General features: G+C 31.2%; 4 protein-coding genes across 5 annotated transcripts; 3 read left to right on the forward strand and 1 right to left on the reverse strand.

The window, feature by feature from the left end:
* The first annotated feature begins 2,072 nt into the window (after positions 1–2,072).
* On the forward strand, positions 2,073–3,755 carry LOC130451257 (3'(2'),5'-bisphosphate nucleotidase 1). The gene is made up of 7 exons (XM_056790164.1): positions 2,073–2,347; positions 2,400–2,522; positions 2,572–2,703; positions 2,760–2,897; positions 2,957–3,159; positions 3,218–3,302; positions 3,359–3,755. The coding sequence occupies exons 1-7, from the start codon at positions 2,309–2,311 to the stop codon at positions 3,617–3,619; spliced, it is 981 nt and encodes a 326-aa protein (XP_056646142.1). The 5' UTR covers positions 2,073–2,308; the 3' UTR covers positions 3,620–3,755.
* Positions 3,756–5,068: 1,313 nt separating this feature from the next.
* On the forward strand, positions 5,069–8,533 carry LOC130450853 (protein KRI1 homolog). The gene is made up of 7 exons (XM_056789518.1): positions 5,069–5,258; positions 5,310–5,958; positions 6,042–6,198; positions 6,249–6,600; positions 6,697–6,767; positions 6,819–7,076; positions 7,645–8,533. The coding sequence occupies exons 1-7, from the start codon at positions 5,141–5,143 to the stop codon at positions 8,452–8,454; spliced, it is 2,415 nt and encodes an 804-aa protein (XP_056645496.1). The 5' UTR covers positions 5,069–5,140; the 3' UTR covers positions 8,455–8,533.
* LOC130450855 (protein C1orf43 homolog) lies at positions 8,451–12,176 on the reverse strand. The gene is made up of 3 exons (XM_056789521.1): positions 11,644–12,176; positions 8,852–9,071; positions 8,451–8,800 (listed from the first exon to the last, which is right to left on the reverse strand). The coding sequence occupies exons 1-3, from the start codon at positions 12,002–12,004 to the stop codon at positions 8,596–8,598; spliced, it is 786 nt and encodes a 261-aa protein (XP_056645499.1). The 5' UTR covers positions 12,005–12,176; the 3' UTR covers positions 8,451–8,595.
* Positions 11,994–16,723, forward strand: LOC130450854 (probable splicing factor, arginine/serine-rich 7). 2 transcript variants are annotated; one of them, XR_008910632.1, is made up of 4 exons: positions 12,178–13,317; positions 13,410–13,814; positions 14,905–16,296; positions 16,347–16,723. XR_008910632.1 is itself a non-coding variant. In XM_056789520.1 (3 exons), exons 1-3 carry the CDS (start codon positions 12,338–12,340, stop codon positions 15,260–15,262), a joined length of 1,743 nt encoding a protein of 580 aa, XP_056645498.1. In that variant the 5' UTR covers positions 11,994–12,337; the 3' UTR covers positions 15,263–16,723. The 2 variants fall into 2 exon arrangements, 1 of the variants encoding a protein (XP_056645498.1); XM_056789520.1 differs by having other exon boundaries at positions 11,994–13,317; positions 14,905–16,723.
* Positions 16,724–16,946: the final 223 nt, after the last annotated feature.

Below are 16,946 nucleotides of genomic sequence, written 5' to 3' on the forward strand. Positions count from 1 at the left end.
TTTCCTTACAAAGTTTGTGACATAGTGTGTGTTCTTTAAAGTTATTTAAAAAGTGTTTAATTAGTTTACTGTTATATAAGATGGTAATGTGTTTTGTGCCAAAAGGTATTTGTTTGCAAAATGTATTTATGAAAATACGAAAAAATCATAAATCACAAAATATATATACGATCGTTAAGACTTTGTTGTTGGAAAGTGATCCCTAACCTGCCCCGACAATGGCGGTGTTTGACGTTAACACTACTGTAGTTTATTTAATTCTAAATATCTTTTTACTTTTGTATTTTTTCATAAAACACAAATGATTTTAATACTGTTTCTAGCTTTTACCCGCGGCTTCGCTCGCATCGAATCCATTAAACAAGTATCAGAAATCATTATAATAGAAAAGAACGAACTCTGTAGCTATATTAGAACCTAAGATATAGATCTTTGAATGTAGAAAAATTGCCAAAAACCTACAAAAATCCATAACTCCACATTGAATGTCCGCGCCTAGCTCCTCCCCAACTCAACCGATTTAAGTGTTCAAAACCTCAAAAGAAAGAAGGTGTTTCAGCGAGTTGTCTTAAACCAAAACGAACTCTGTAGCTATATTAGAACCTGAGATATTGAGGATAGAACGTGTGTATGTGAAAAACTCCCATAAGTAACGTACAGGGGGAAATCGCATTTGAGTATAACTTGAGAATGGTGAAAATTAAATGAAATCCGATGGTTGATGGCTAATCTGTGCATCAATACCTTTCATTGAAGAAAGAATTAAGCAACTCGGTTGGGTACAACGCCTTTAACGGACTCTGAATGGAAATCATCAATTTTTTTAATATATAAGATTTAAAAATTTACAATAAAGTTGGCCATGAATTTATACATCAAATTTGCAATTCAGTTCTTCTAGTAATTAAATTGTTATATTTTTTTAATGAGTGGGAAATTTTCATTTACCGCCTCTTCTATAAATTCCTTTACAAAACCCCAATACCAACAACCCCTTATTCGCCAAATGAGAATTCTCCACTGATTCAAATAAATTATAACAATTTATTTCTAAAAGAACTGAATTGCAAATTGCTAAATTTGATGTATAAATTCATATTCAACTCTTGACTTTTTTGTTATTCGACTATATCTTGAAAATGACAGTTTGATTAAAAACAAGAGTGAAAAAAGTTTTAGACAAATTACCCATAGTATGAAAATAATTGTGAATAAATCAACTGATCGATAAAAAAAATCAGTTTAATCCCTGGTCTCATATATAAATCAAATTTTGTATTTTTATGTTGAAGAGCTGCAAAGAAATTAATTTTCTTCGAAATTTTGGACTCTACTTTGGTGCCCTATAACTCCCTAGGGATGCAACTTTGGGACTCTCCTATACGCGTCTGCTCTGCGTCGGTTCTTATCGACTATGCCATTCCTAAAAGTTTTGGATTACCCTGTACGCAGTGGGGGATTTACAGATTTTCCGCCTCAACTGACCGATGAATTCGATGTCTTAGTCCACAATTATTTAAATTACTTTTCTTATCAATAAAATTCCAATTTTATAATTTTAGAACTAAGGTTTTGTATAAGATCCTTGATTATTTTCCTGTTTTATATTTAAAATAAAAAAATTAAACAATTTACACCAGTTTTTTTCACAAATAAATAAAAAAAATTATGAAATTGAATTTTTGACTAGCTAAATAGACCATCAATATTGAATGATGATTGGACTGGGTAAGTAGATTTAATAATGTTTAGGGAGATATTGTAATTATATTAGAATTATATTCAATTTTTCTGATATAATTTATTTTCCTCGTGCCATGTGCGCTAAATGAATAGACATTCTCGTAAAACAACAGCTCACAGGCTTGTCGACAAATTTAATTTTAATTAATGTTTAATAAAAATAGTATCGTAACCATGATGTAAAGACTACGTCTTTACATCATGATCCTAACATTCTCAATACTCCATTACACAAAAGTTTGTATATCGATTCCCAACTACCAAATAACTATTTAGAAGACCCAACTTTTTAATACTTCATTTTCTACAATGGTGGTTGTAGAACCGTCGAGTATGAAATTGAAAATATAAATAAGAAGATAGTGACATAACCTATGGAAATAATCATAATTCTATTACAGACCCCATTATTTTATCTTGTTTTCAAATAAATAATATCTTTTAAAGGACTTAAAAAAAACAATAAAATTAACGTTTAAATAACTGCTGACCTTGTTCTTGTAATTTTGTCAAGCATATCCGTGTATATATTAGTTTATGAAGCATATCGACGTTTTTTATACACATGGTCTTGATAACGAAAATTCTATCACAGTTTATTCCGGTAAAACATTATTCAATTGTTTCAGTTCAAACTCTACATTTTTATGTTAAAGATGTCAGCTCAAAGTAGTCCACTTATATTAAGAATTTTGGCTTCCTCAGTCACCACAGCTGTAAAAGCTGGCAGTATTATTAAAGATGTAATGGAGAAAGGAGAACTCAAAGTGGTTCATAAGGTATATTCCGTTTTGATTTCATTCATAAGGATTACAATTGAAATTTTAGGGTATGAGTAAAAATGACGTTCAAACTGAAGCCGATAGATCAGCTCAAAGATGTATAATTACATCTCTTTCAAAAAAGTTTCCTAATATTACTATAATTGGAGAAGAGGGAACTTTGGACAATGAAAATGATGTTAGTATTAATTATTCACATTTTTAATTATTGATTTAAATTGAAGAATGTTTTAGGTACCCAATGATTGGATAGTAACAGAAAGTGATGAGTCAATATTGAAATCTACTTGTCCTGAAAATTTTGCTAATGTTAAACCAGAAGATGTAGTTGTTTGGGTGGATCCGTTGGATGGTACATCAGAATATACAGAGGTAAGTTTTATTTGAATTGGCAATAGAATAATAGAATGTATTTTAAAAAATGATTATAGGGGCTGCTAGATCATGTGACAGTCTTAATAGGTATAGCAGTCGGGGGTAGGGCTGTAGGAGGCATAATCCACCAACCTTATTATGACTATAAAAAAGTTAAAAATGGCACAGGCAGAACTTTTTGGGGATTAGTTGGACTTGGTGTAGGAGGATTTGAAGCTGTTAAACCACCTTCTGATAAATTCATAATTACAACTTCAAGGTACATATTTTAGAAATTGAAAATTTTGGTACCTACATGAATTTTTTATTGCTTTTAGATCACATCGAGATGGGAAAGTGAATGATGCTTTGAAAGCTTTAAACCCAGATGATATTATTAGTGTAGGAGGGGCAGGCCACAAGGTAATTTGTAACTTTACTATATCAACCACAACTGTTAAATTATAATTTCATAACAGGTTATAGTGGTATTAGAAGGAAGAGCTCATGCATATGTTTATGCAAGTAAAGGATGTAAGAAATGGGACACCTGTGCTCCAGAAGCTGTTCTAGAAGCATCTGGAGGAAAACTAACAGATATACATGGGAAACATTATGATTATTCCAAAGATGCGCCTTTCCCAGACGACCAAGGAATATTTGCAACTGCGAATGGGGTTGATCATAATGCTCTAATAGCAAAACTCCCTCAAGCAATCCGTGATGCATTCCCTTATTAGAATAAAATTATTCATGCACATGTAAAAATTTGTTTTTAACTTTTTAACAAATTCTATTTGTAAAATAAATTGTTTAAAAATTAAAGTGTTGTGGAAAATTTACAATTAAATAGATAGATATGCAAAATATTGAAAAGTTTTTTCTTTCTTCAATTTCTTTTTTAATCTCAAAGAAAACTCATGGTATCTTAATATTGCTGTAATTTCAAATGTGAAGAGGTACAAATTAAATAGTTTAATAGACAAACAATCATAGTTACACTGTCAAGTCTTCAATAGGTCTTGGGTTCATCCAGTACCAAAGATGAGACAATTGGTTCATTCTTTTTTGTTGACCTTTCATGTTTAGGTGTACACAATACACTAACTGGTCATTTAGGCTGGGTATGAACTAGAGAGCTTGAAACCAGCAGTGCCAGCATATGTATTGCTTATCAAAGGTTCTGGGACTCATTTATTTCAATAACCCAATAAAGAATAATGAACGAATTGTGTGGTCTTTCGAGCCGGAAACAAACAAATGACCTATAGTAGACTTATTGAGGTAAAAAGTATATCAACAGCTTTTCCAGAAATTTCATATTCAGTTCAATCTGTGAGAAAAATAATGTCAGCTTACAACAATTGATTGGCATAGGTTGTTATGGTAAGGTTAGAAGCTTATGTATAAGTTTTTATTAAAATATGTTATCAAAGATTTTGAAAACATGTCACGTAAATTAATGGCATGGCCGTTAAGTTATAGCAACAGAAATTAATAACAGAGCCAATATTACTTTGACTGAAAGTACCTATGGAGTTATGAAAATGCAAACTATTTTTATTGCGTATTCTTGTTTCATTGGATTATTGTACGACATGAATAAACGTTTTTGATTCGAATTATTTTATTTAATATAAAGGTTATATTGCACTATTGTATAACACTGGATATATTTCTTTTCACGAATCCAATAACAGTTTCAGAAAACTAGAAGTGTTGTATATGACAATTGATTATTAAATTTAGTCACCCTGTATATTATAGATTATAATACAAATTTCGTATTAGTGATATTTTAAAGAGTCTTCCTTGTATCTACAGGGTGATCCGGGACTTCATGCAAAAAATTCGGGACTGAGTAGATGACGTGAAAATTATTAAACCTTATTAATTTTTTATGGACACAATGTATAATAATAATTTAGTAGTCCAACAGTTTGAAATAAAAATGGGAAAAAGAAAATATTAGAAAAAATTTTAGTGAGGAATAACCTTATCCAATCATATATCTAATATATATATATATATATATATATATATATATATATATATATATATATATATATATATATATATATACACTCCATAATATATATGAAGGGAATATCAAATAAAACCAGAAATTATTACTGAAAGTGCTCTTCTTCGTTTCAAATTTGAATTGTAATCAGAAGAATCTAACCTTTATTCTTTTTTTATATGTCAACTAACATCATGCTGAATGTTAGAGGTTAGGTTAATCAAAATAATACTTCATAATGTCCCGGATATTTGGTAACGAACAATCTAGTTCAGACGAAAATGATGATTTTCAAACAAATAATGACTACGCCAAAAATTACGATACATGGAGGAAAAAGGAAGAATTACATAAATGTAAGTTTTCTCCTGAGACATTATCACATTTTTAATCAAATCAATTTCCAGTGAAAACAAAGTATGGCGAAGACGTATTAGATAAAATAGAGGAATCATCTAGTTCTTCAGATGATGAAGAAGGTATACATATAACAGAAGATGTTGAAAAAGATTTTTTTAAAACACTGGCTTGTTTAAAAAATAAAGATCCAAGTATATATAAAACTGATGTTAATTTTTTTGGAGAATATGAAGCAAATGTTAAAAAGAAAAAGAAAGAAAAGCCAGTCTTTTTGAAGGATTATGAAAGGAATTTGATTCTCGAGAAAGGGGGATTGTTAAGTGATGAAGATGATACTCAAGATACTCCAAAGAATGAGATCTATAATAAATCATATATAAATGTACCCACTATTTTTTGTGGGTCCTTTACTTATAACGAAGAACAAAAAAACATAAAAGATAATTTCAAAAAAATTCTTGAAGAAAATGATGATGATAATGATGAAAACTGGGGTGGAATATTTAAAGAGAGAAAGAAAACTAAAGAAGAGGTAGAGAAGGAAGAAAGTGATTATAAACTGTGGTTGGCTGGCCATAAAACTAAATTAGATAATACAACACTTGTGAACGAATTAAAGCCTTTAAAAGAATATTGGAATAATCCTGATTTGGATGAAGGGGAGAAATTTTTGAGGGATTATATTCTAAATAAGAAGTAAGTCTGTAAATACACTAAATGTAACTTAAGAATGAATTATAGAGGTTATTTAGTAGAACTATATTTTTCTTTACTTTTAGATATTTAGAAAAAGAGGATGATGATTATATTCCAACATATGAAGAAGTTGTACATGATTCTGATAAAGATTTGAGTAATGATGAAGAAAATATAGAAAAACAGGAAGAATTTGAACATAAATATAATTTTAGATTTGAAGAACCAGATCAGGAATTTGTAATATACTGCCTCATGTTTTTTATTATTATTGATCATGTTTTTTTTAGATTAAAAGATATCCTAGGACAATGGAAAATTCACTGCGAAGAACTGATAATAGGAGAAAAATAAAGAGGCAAGAAATTAAAGAAAGAAAGAAAAAAGAAAAAGAGGAGAAGGTACAAGAAGTAAAAAAATTACAAGAATTGAAACTAAAAGAAATTGAACAAAAATTAGAACAGCTTAAGGAAATAACAGGGAATGCAAATTTGGGGTTTGCAAATGAGGATATTGAAGGGGATTTTGATCCTGATGAATATGACAGGAAAATGCAAGAGTTATTCAATGAAGAATTTTACACTGCACCTGAAGATGATCAAAAACCTGAATTTCCAGATCTTGATGAAGAACTTGAAATTGGTAAATATTTTCCTTTAAGAGATTTATTTTCAATTATAGTAATCAGTTTTTTAATCATCCACATTATGTACTTTCTTAAAACTATCTTTGTTTTAGAAAATTGGGAACGTTACAATAGTAACCCTTCAAAGGAATCGCAACCACATTGTGAAGATGAAGATTTCAATGTAAGAACAACTGAAGGTATTTTTTCAAGTCACTAACATTCTTTCTTACAGATGGATTGTGATTATGATCCAAGTGCACCTAAAAATAAAGATGAGTCAACTCAAGGCAAGAAAAAACGAAGAAAGAAATCCAAGTTTGCAACAGCTGTTGCAAAACCAAAACCTAAATTTGATCCAAATGATAAAAAATTTGAAAAGTATTTTGAGGAATATTATAAACTAGATTTTGAAGACATAATTGGAGATATTCCCTGCAGATTCAAGTACAGGAAAGTTATACCAAATGATTTTGGATTAACAACTGAAGAGGTGAGTGGTAATGTTTATAATACTGTTACAAAGCTCTTGCTCCTTACTGTTTATAATTCTGTTATGTGATGAGGCCAACAAAACTCATGCGAGCCCAGAGGAAAACACTTGTACATGTTTCAATTTGCATGTTGACTGTATATGTGTCTCTAATCACTGAACATTAAGGATCTATATCAGTCTATACTATTAATTCAACTTTTGAGGATTTATGTCAATTTTTGTACATTCATCTAGTGTAACATTTGACACTTTCATTTCAACACTCTTGGTATAGTTATATTAATTTTTCTTTTAATTAAATTTTATTTGGAATAACCTAATTGAAAATACAGAGTACAGGGACCCTTGAAATTTGGATGTGCACTTGCCTAAGCGTATTCTCTTCCGCGATATAATTGGTTTTTTACACTATCACTGTTATCTCACTAATATAATAAATCACGAAGTTTGAAATTATGCCATTCTTCAATTTTGTCTTGTTTTGCAGGTGTCACCAATTGTGTTGTGAAATTTATTCATTATTTCTGTTTTTGTATTACAATTAAACTTATTTTATTTTTAACAGATACTATTGGCGAATGAGAGAGAACTCAACAAATGGTGTTCTTTAAAAAAAGCCGTCCAAATACGACCTGATGATGTGGAAAGATATGAGCAGATAGCTTACAAAAAGAAAGGTCAAAATATTAATTTGAAAATGAAGATACTGCCCAGTCTCTTTACAAATAGTAAAGAAAATGAAATTACTGATGACAATGTTGGTCCTGATAAGAAAAATGAGGTAGTTCAGTCTGGTAATGAAAGAGAAGACACTAAAAATAATAATACAACAGCAGGAAAGAAAAAGAAGGGAAACAAGAAAAAACAAAAAACTACTACAACTATTGCAGATAATGGTGTTTGTAGTCACACCAGTGAAGGAAGTAGCATAGTAGAATGTAAAATTGACAAAGAGCCTGAGAATGAGAAAATTAAAAGAAAGAACAAGGTATCCATTACAAATGTTACTGAGAATGGTGTAAATCAGACTAATAGCATAGAAACGAATAAAGAAGGAAACATGGAAGAAAGTAAAATGTCTAAAGGAAAGCTCAATAATGAAAATAAAAATAAGAAGAAAAACAAAACTAAGAAAAAGAAGAGGGAAGAAAGAGTTACCAAAGTGGCAGAAGATGAAGACTCTAAAGTAAACAAAAGTTATGATATAGGTAGCAAAAAGAGGAATTTAAGTGGAAACCATCAGGAAGAGAATAAGCGAAAGAAACGAAAATTTTCTCAAGAAAAAGATAAAAGTATAAACATAACAGATGCTAGATTATCAGCGTATGGAGTGAATCCCAAGAAATTTAAAAATAAACTCAAATATAACAAATGAAAGAAATATAGTTTTATATCTTTATTTAAAAAAAGTGTCCTGGTGCATAAGAAATTGAATAAATAAAATTATTTATCAACTTATTTTGCTTAAATTAACAAACACATACATTTATAAATTATATACATTTGAATGGAAAACTCATACAGATGTTTCATCATCAGCAGAAGCTAAAATGGACAGTGAAGTTGGCCTGGAATCTATATGTTCTGATACACTTAATATTTCATCTTCAGCAGCATAATGTGAGTGTATATTTCTGGTTCTGTCAGTCAAATGCCTCCTCTGAGGGGTACGATTTGGTGAAGACTTTCTACTTGTATTGTAGGATTTTAGAAGCTTGGCCCTGAAAATATTTCATTTTTTAATATGTCCTTATTAATATTACGATACTCACGCGTCCAGTAGTTTTAATAAAAGTCTGTTATATTGCTGATACTCTTCATCTCCAAAATGATTAGGGTCATGCCTTGCATGCTCGTACATATCACAAAATTCATGTATTAATCTTTGTCCACTTCCATCTAATGGAGCTGCTAAAGTTGTGAGGAGGTATGCTCTCAAATTCTCACTAGGATGTCGAAAAAGACAATTATCTTGCTTTGTAATTTCATTTTCTATAAAGAAATTGTTTCTGATATATTTAGTTTATATCACAGATTAAAATGTAGAGTCCTTTGTACACTTCTGTTCACTGAAAAAGCATACACTTACATTTTGCTAGTGTAAATGAGTTCCTACCTAATGTCACTGTTATTGTCAGTGACAGATAGTTCGATAATTAATTTGAGTTCAGTTGAAGTAAAAATATATTTATTGTCTCCTCAGTTAACTGAAATTTAGACTGGCTACTCATCTTGGTCTTAAGAAGAAGCGATAGGATCTTGCGCCAAAAGCTTGGATCTGCAGGAAGAAAAATTTCAAATCACGATTAAGTTTTTAAGAGAGCATCCATTTGAATCAGCTGCTCGTGCTGCGTATCCAACAAACTTTCCAGGATCCCGTTTTACGGCATGTAGACTAATTAAAGCTTCAGATTTGAAAAACTATGCAAGTGCTAGGGAAGTGTTGCTTTCAAATGAGTGAAAGTAATCCAGAGTTGTGTTTGCACTTAATTATGTGTATCATGATATCGACTTTTGGAAACGAATTGTCTTTACAGATGAAAAAGCATTTAATACCACCAGAAGTAATAAGTAAGTCTGGTAAATGTTTGGGTTTGGATGAATGTTAATGGACCTCGCCTTTGATTGAGAATTAAATAAATAAATAAATATATTTATTTAACACTTGGCTACTTATAACTAAACTAGAAATATTACAAAATCAACTTTGATCACGCAAATACGAAAACAGCCGTTTACTAAATTTATATATATTTGGTATATATACAATTTATAGCTAACCCCACCACCATACATTTTTTTGTTTTTGAGGAGTTTAATCTATTCTGACACAACCATTTATACAATATCTTAAGTTCATCATTTAAAATATTTACAAATTCTAAGTAATTTTGCCCAGGCACTGATATATATGAAGATCATTAATATATATTATAAATAAAAGTGGTCTCAGGACACTTCTCTGGGGTACTTCCAACACACTTTTCTTCTTTTGAGATACCCTGCCTGATATTTTCGTTTCATGAAATCTTTTTTCTACATAGTTATTAATCCAACTTAAAGCATATTTATTCACACCATAGTATTCCAGTTTTCTTATAAGAATTCGACGGTCAATTGCCTCAAAGGCAAGCTGAAGGTCAACAAAAACAGCAATCACTAAATCACCAATGTTTATTTTTTCTCGCCAATTTGCACACACGTACAGAATCGCTGACTTACATGAATGCTGACTTCTAAAACCCGTCTGTCCCATAAACAACAAGTTACTTTTTTCAAAGTACTCCCTAAGTTAATTATAGATTATGGTTTCAATGATCTTATCTACAGCTGGTAAAAGATTAATAGGCCTAAACTCTGAAGGTTTCTTTGGTTTATTTATTTTTGGGATAGGTGTTATCACACTAGTTTTTAGGTCACGTGGTATTTTTCCGGTGGTGATTGAGGCATTAATCAAGTATAGAAGGGGATATCCAATTACACAGAATAATTGCTTTACTAGTTTAATATTCAAGCTGTCATTCATGAAGAAGGTAAGCTGAGACGACCGTGGTCCAATGGTGCCATGCAAAAAAAAGAAGCTCACAGAGGCACCACCTGCCTCTGAAGCAGTTGAGCAAGATTAGTCTCAAACGTCACGGGTCAGCTGACTGACACCAACTTGATTCTCAGATGCATTTCTTTTTTCCATAGCCACTCGTAAATTTTGTATTTATACTTTTTTTAAATTAATGTTATACTCATTTTATGGAGTTGAAGGGGAAAGCAAGATTCTGCTTTTAATTTGAATCTTTATTAAAATTATTTCGAATTTGAATTTTAGTTTTTCATCATATGTTTTGAAAATTTACTTACTGTATTTCGTTTTCCTATGTATTTCTTCCAAAAACCTATCATTAAATTTCTTAATTGAACAATTCAATTTTTTAATATTAAAAATATGTATATGTTTTAGAAGGGCTTGTGTGAGACATAGCACAAAAAAGATTGGGAAACACTGGTTTAAATAGTAACGATTTACCCGATTTACCCGAGTCGGTTGGACTTTAACAGTAATACTTACCTGATAACACTTAATATTAGTAAACATGGCAACAAATGTTAAATAAATTTACATGACTAAAAAATTGCAAAAATTTGTCCAGACTTGTATGCTATTTCAATGAACAGTGTACAGTATACATAATGAACATACTATTTTCTACCACTACAACAACACAACTGCATTTGCTGGTCCTTTGAGGCTTCCACAGGCCACTGGTCCATATTTAGTTCAAAAAACCAGAGTGTAATTATAAGAGAAAGGGTATGAATAACTCCACTTCATACACATTTATTGTCCTAAAGGGTCTAAGTGTGACTATGAAAATATTGACTGAGCCTGTTGAATAGAATAAAATATCTTCATGTTACTAACAATTTTAATGCTATGTAACAACCCCCATTCCAACTAATGATGTAAACATTAGACATACATATACATTTCTTCTTAGTCTTAAGAGTGAGTATTTACTAAATAAAAACTTACAAAAAATGTAAAATTATCCAGTTATCACAAACTTACCTAATATTTTAATGTCATCCACTGCTTTCAATCTGTAATAATGAGCAGGAATCTGTTGCCCGGGACATACAATATATCTTGGATCAGATTTTGTTATTAACTGTGGTTCACATTCAATTTTTCTAATTGAATCAATCCTTCTTTCAATTTCTCTTTTTAATACCTTTGAAGCATCATGACCAATAAGTATGTGCGGTCCTCTCCTAGATCTCAGTGCGAATCGCATTATTTGTCTTTTTGCAAATATAAAGAGCAACAAAAACGTAAGGACACCCATTCCTATAATTATTACAACAGTAACTCCTGATAGTTCCTCGGACATATTTTTAGATCTCGTCAATTTCTCTGCCACTACATCCATATTTGAATTACTTAATAGAATGCATATTTTGATTTATACTCATAAAGTGACAGGTTATAAAATAAATCTTATAAGAAATTATTGAATCTTTTAAAAAATAAATATTGACATTTGAATTTCTTCATAACATAACTGAGTTTTATCTTCTTCTTTTTCCGTATTTGACTACACTGTCAAATTAAGAATAAGAAGAACATGATAATTTTCCGCCATCTTTGTGTTTAGAGTGCTCAATTTTTATTTCATTAATGAAAGCTTTGCCGTATTATACTAAAATGAAATAGTGATAGATTGGAATGTATTGGTGTATTCTTTAGTTTTTCCGAACAAAATATGGCGGTAGGAACATCAAAAGTTATACAAGTGACAAACATAGCTCCCCAAGCCACCAAGGATCAAATGCAAATACTGTTTGGTTATTTGGGAAAAATAGAAGATATTCGATTATATCCTACAATAAGAGATGTTTCTTGTCCAGTTCAATCTCGAATTTGTTACATCAAGTTCGTAGATAGTAGTACAGTTGGAATAGCTCAGCATATGACTAATACTGTCTTCATTGATAGAGCTCTTATAGTGATTCCAATTTCAAGCGGAGATATTCCTGATGAGTATTATGCTCTGGAAATGACAAAGAATGCTACTATAGTACCAGGTCTAACTCCAGCTGATCCTCAATTACCTGCACATGTTGTAAACAGTACTCATAAATCTGGAGATGAACAAGTCATAATAACAGTCGATCCTAATTTACAGGCATTTGGATTACCACCTTATCCACCTTTACCTGCTACTTATGATACAGTGAAGATAGAAGAAACACGAAGAACAGTTCTTATGTTGAATTATAATTCTTCCATGAGTCATGATGATATTATCAATTTCTTTAGTCGTGCAGGTGAGGTGAAGTACTTAAGATTATGTAAAAGTGAAAATGAATCTGATGATAGTACCAAAGTGCTTGTTGAGTTTTCTGATCAACCTAGTGTAATTAATGCTCTCAAACTTAATGGAACAGAATTAAAAGGTCAAGTAATTAAAGTTGAACATGCCACTCAACCAATAATAAAACCACAAGCAAAGAGTAATGAAGCAGCCCAGAAAGAAATTGAAGAAGCTATGAGTAGATTTAAAGAAGCACAGAATATGATTAATGCCTCAATTGAACCAGTAATTGGTATGTTAACTAAAGATAAAAGAAGCTCAAGAAGATCTAGATCCAGATCAAGGAGTAGAAGAAAGAGGACTAGGTCCAGATCTAGAAGGTCAAGGTCTAGAAGACGTAGATCATCTTCAAGATCTAAAAGATCGAGGTAAATCACAGACATATTTATGAGCTTTAAGTTATATTTATTTCAATTTATAATAGGAAAATTATAGTAATTCACCATTATTTTTTTTACAGATCAAGGGATCATAGAAAAAGATCTCGATCTAGGAGAAGACGTACAAGGTCTAGATCTAGGAGATCAAGATCACGTAGTGTGAGATCTAAAAGATCCCGATCTAGATCAAGACGAAGATCTCGTCACAGATCTAAAGAAAGGGCGAAATCAAGAGATAGAGGTAGGGATAGATCTAGAGATCGCAAAAGAAGCAGGGATAGAGAGAGGGATAAGGAAAAGGATAGGGAAAGAGATAAAAAGTCAAGAGAAAGAGAGTCTATTGAGAAAGAAAAAACACCAAAAGAACTGAAGGAAAAGAAAAATGATACAGAAAGTAGTGTTGAAGATAAGAGAAAGTCTAGATCAAGGAGTAGAAGTAAAAGGAGGTCTAGGTCTAGAGATCGTAGAACTAGAGATCGTAAAAGGTAATAATCAATAAGTTTGCTTTATTAGACATTTTTTTACATTCATTTATATCTATTCCCTTGCAGAAATCTTGTGTGTATATATTTAATATTTTAGATGTTTGACATTTCTAGTAATTCCAATATATAGTCAATTTTATTTTTAAAATTTATAGCTTAACTGTTAAGTTAATTCAATACACATTTAGTAAGTACTTTCTGAATCTAATTTGGAAAATAGTTTTTGGTTGGTAAATTGACTATATTGTTGATTTATTTGGTCTTGGTATTACATAGTGTTAGTTCATATATACAATGAAAATATTTCTAAACTTGTGTCTTGAGCTTGTTGCATGTCTTCAATTGTGCTTAAAAGTTTAGGAGTTTGATGTATGTATGTATGTACATATTGGAGTATCATATACACTCCTAGAATCTATTGTATCCCCCTTTCTTGCTGCTATATTGGGGAACACAGTGTTTACAGCTTATTTGTTAATCCCACTCCTTTTAGAAAGCCCTGATGGCTGTAGCTGGCAGAGGTCTTCTATTTCATACACTTCCAGGTTTAATACTCTAGAGCTCCTTAGTGTTTCACATTGCAAGAGAATGTGAATAGATGTTTCATCCTCTGTGTAAAAAATCTGCACGCAAGCCGCATTATCTGCCAAGTCTAGCGTCTTTAGGTGTCATCTACTGAGGCGACATACATATCTTCTCTGGTTATAGTTTCCCAGAAGAGTCTTTGCTGTCTCAGCCCTTGTAGGTTCTCTCATTAATTGGTTTTGCTCCTATATACATTTTTTTCCAATGCTTCTCCTATTGTTCTGTAGCTGGCACCATAAAAGGGTACAGGTGCCATGAAGGGCTTGTTTGCCCCCACTTTAGCGAGCTTATCAGTTATTTCATTTCCCTTCACTCCTGTGTATTCCGAAATCCATTGTAAGGCTATTTTATTTTTCTTTCCTAGCTCATTTATTTTTTCTAGGCGATCTGAGCTTAATGTAATTGTTAATGTAATTTGGTATCAGAATTATGTAGAAGAAATTATGTATTTTCTATTTAATGTAATATTGTAAATGACATTATTGAACTAAGTGAGATCTTATAGGTCAAGATCTAGAGGAAGCAGAAGACGATCACCTTCTCCAAGAGGTAGTAGAAGAAGAAGCAGAACCAGAAGTCGAGATAGGGAAAGAAAGCGTGACAAAAAAACTGATAAAAGGGATAGGGAAAGAAGGGACAGGGATAGAAGATCAAGATCTAGGGACAAAGAGAGAAAATCTAGATCAAGATCCCAATCTAGTAGGTCAACTGGGTCCCATTCAAAAGTACCAAGGAATTATGATGAAGAGGAAAAAGGCTTTGATACAGATAAAGAAAAGCCAAAGGACAAGGAAATTGATCAATCTACTGAAAAAGGGTCTCCGGAGAAGTCTGATAATATGGATATTTCAAATTCGCCTTAACCATTCAATTGCGAATGATTGGTCATCATCTGAATATCTTTATTTAAGGTTATCAGCCACTTGGCGATTATCATTAATTTATTATTAAAATTTTTCAGGAAAAATGGGTTTTGCCCTATGATAACGCTAGCAGACTACATGATACAAAAAAAAGCATCTTATTAACCCAACTCCAAATTGTATGGATGCTAAAAATGCACCTACATAACGTTCTTTATCTTCTGTTGGTACTAACAGATGATCAGTCCTATCAATAAATTTTGACCAGTTTTAACCATTTTTAGATACCTTTATACTTCATATTTTCTGAACTTTACTTGACATAATGGCATTGTATTTCTACATTATCTACTCAATATCCACTAGCCACCACTTTTTCCTGATATTTTCTGGATCTTTACAGAATGCTTCTAATCTATAGTGTGTACAGTTTTGGTTTATATGAAATTATGTCGGATTTTTTCTTCATTCAAAATTTCTCCTTCTGAGATATCACTACTAAATGGTGCTAAGTTTTTTTTATCAATTTAAATGAATATGTTTCTAAATCGTATTGATTTTAGGTCTCTTATGTTATAAAATTAGTTTTATTTTATAATTTCTGAAAGACAGATAAAAATTTGACAGTAGCACACTTATTTCACCTATGAAATTTTTTGGATCTGCTCGATTCACAAGGATTTTATTCTTTAGATTCTCTATTTAAGTTTCAATTATTGAATTCTTAAACAATATAACTTTGGGAAACATCATGGAATCTATCTACGTCGTTTTCTTAATTTTTTTTACTTAGTCCATTACGTTTTCCTGCTGAATCTGTTTGTTCTCTGAATCAGCAATGCAATATATTTTCAGATTTCCCGTCATTATCATGGTAATTTGCTGGTCTCATTTTGGTTCCAGCTAGAAGTTGTGGTTTGCTGAGAATGTCGAATAAACCAGAAAGATCTTCGTTCTCAGAGTCCTCATCTGTGAGGATATTCGATTGGGTGGATTAAAGAAACTTTAGTCAAAAATAAAGGAATCTCCCATAGGTACAACAAATTTAACGGTATTTTCATTTTTGTGTAACATGAACTGCTAGCGTTACCAATTGGTAACACTAGCAAATGTCTCATGATTTTAGGAGTGCAAATTGTAAGCTGTAATCAGACACTAGCTGTATCATTAGAAGCATTATTGATTATGAATGAAAATCGTTCCTATCTCTCAAATCATAATTGAAATTATTCAAATCAGACTTACTCCTATCTGAAATCTATTATCCAAGACATTTTACATGAAAAAATGACAAACTTGAAACACTCATTGAGGTTAATTAGAAGATGTGTTATAATATACTAGCTGGTGCATTTGGGACGAATTGAACGTTTCCGTATGGTCTTTTACTGTTGATGGGTTAATATGTACCATGTAAATTTTATTTTTTAACTTTATTAAATATATACAATGCACAGTGAATGCGATTTATTTAACCAAATCCTAAGCAAAAATCAAAAATGAAACAATAACTTTGCTTGTATAAAAGTCGAGGATTAACAGAAGGTTAATTGAAATTTTGATTATTTTTTCAAAATTCTATCTACTTCTATCAATACGCTTATATTAGCTTCACCTGTTAGTATATCCCACCACTTTAATTGCGTTTGTTAACAGAACGGGCTAAGGTATCAACCTCCAGAAT

This window comes from Diorhabda sublineata, chromosome X, assembly GCF_026230105.1.
Source record: "Diorhabda sublineata isolate icDioSubl1.1 chromosome X, icDioSubl1.1, whole genome shotgun sequence".
In the NCBI taxonomy this organism is placed as follows: Eukaryota; Metazoa; Arthropoda; class Insecta; order Coleoptera; family Chrysomelidae; genus Diorhabda; species Diorhabda sublineata.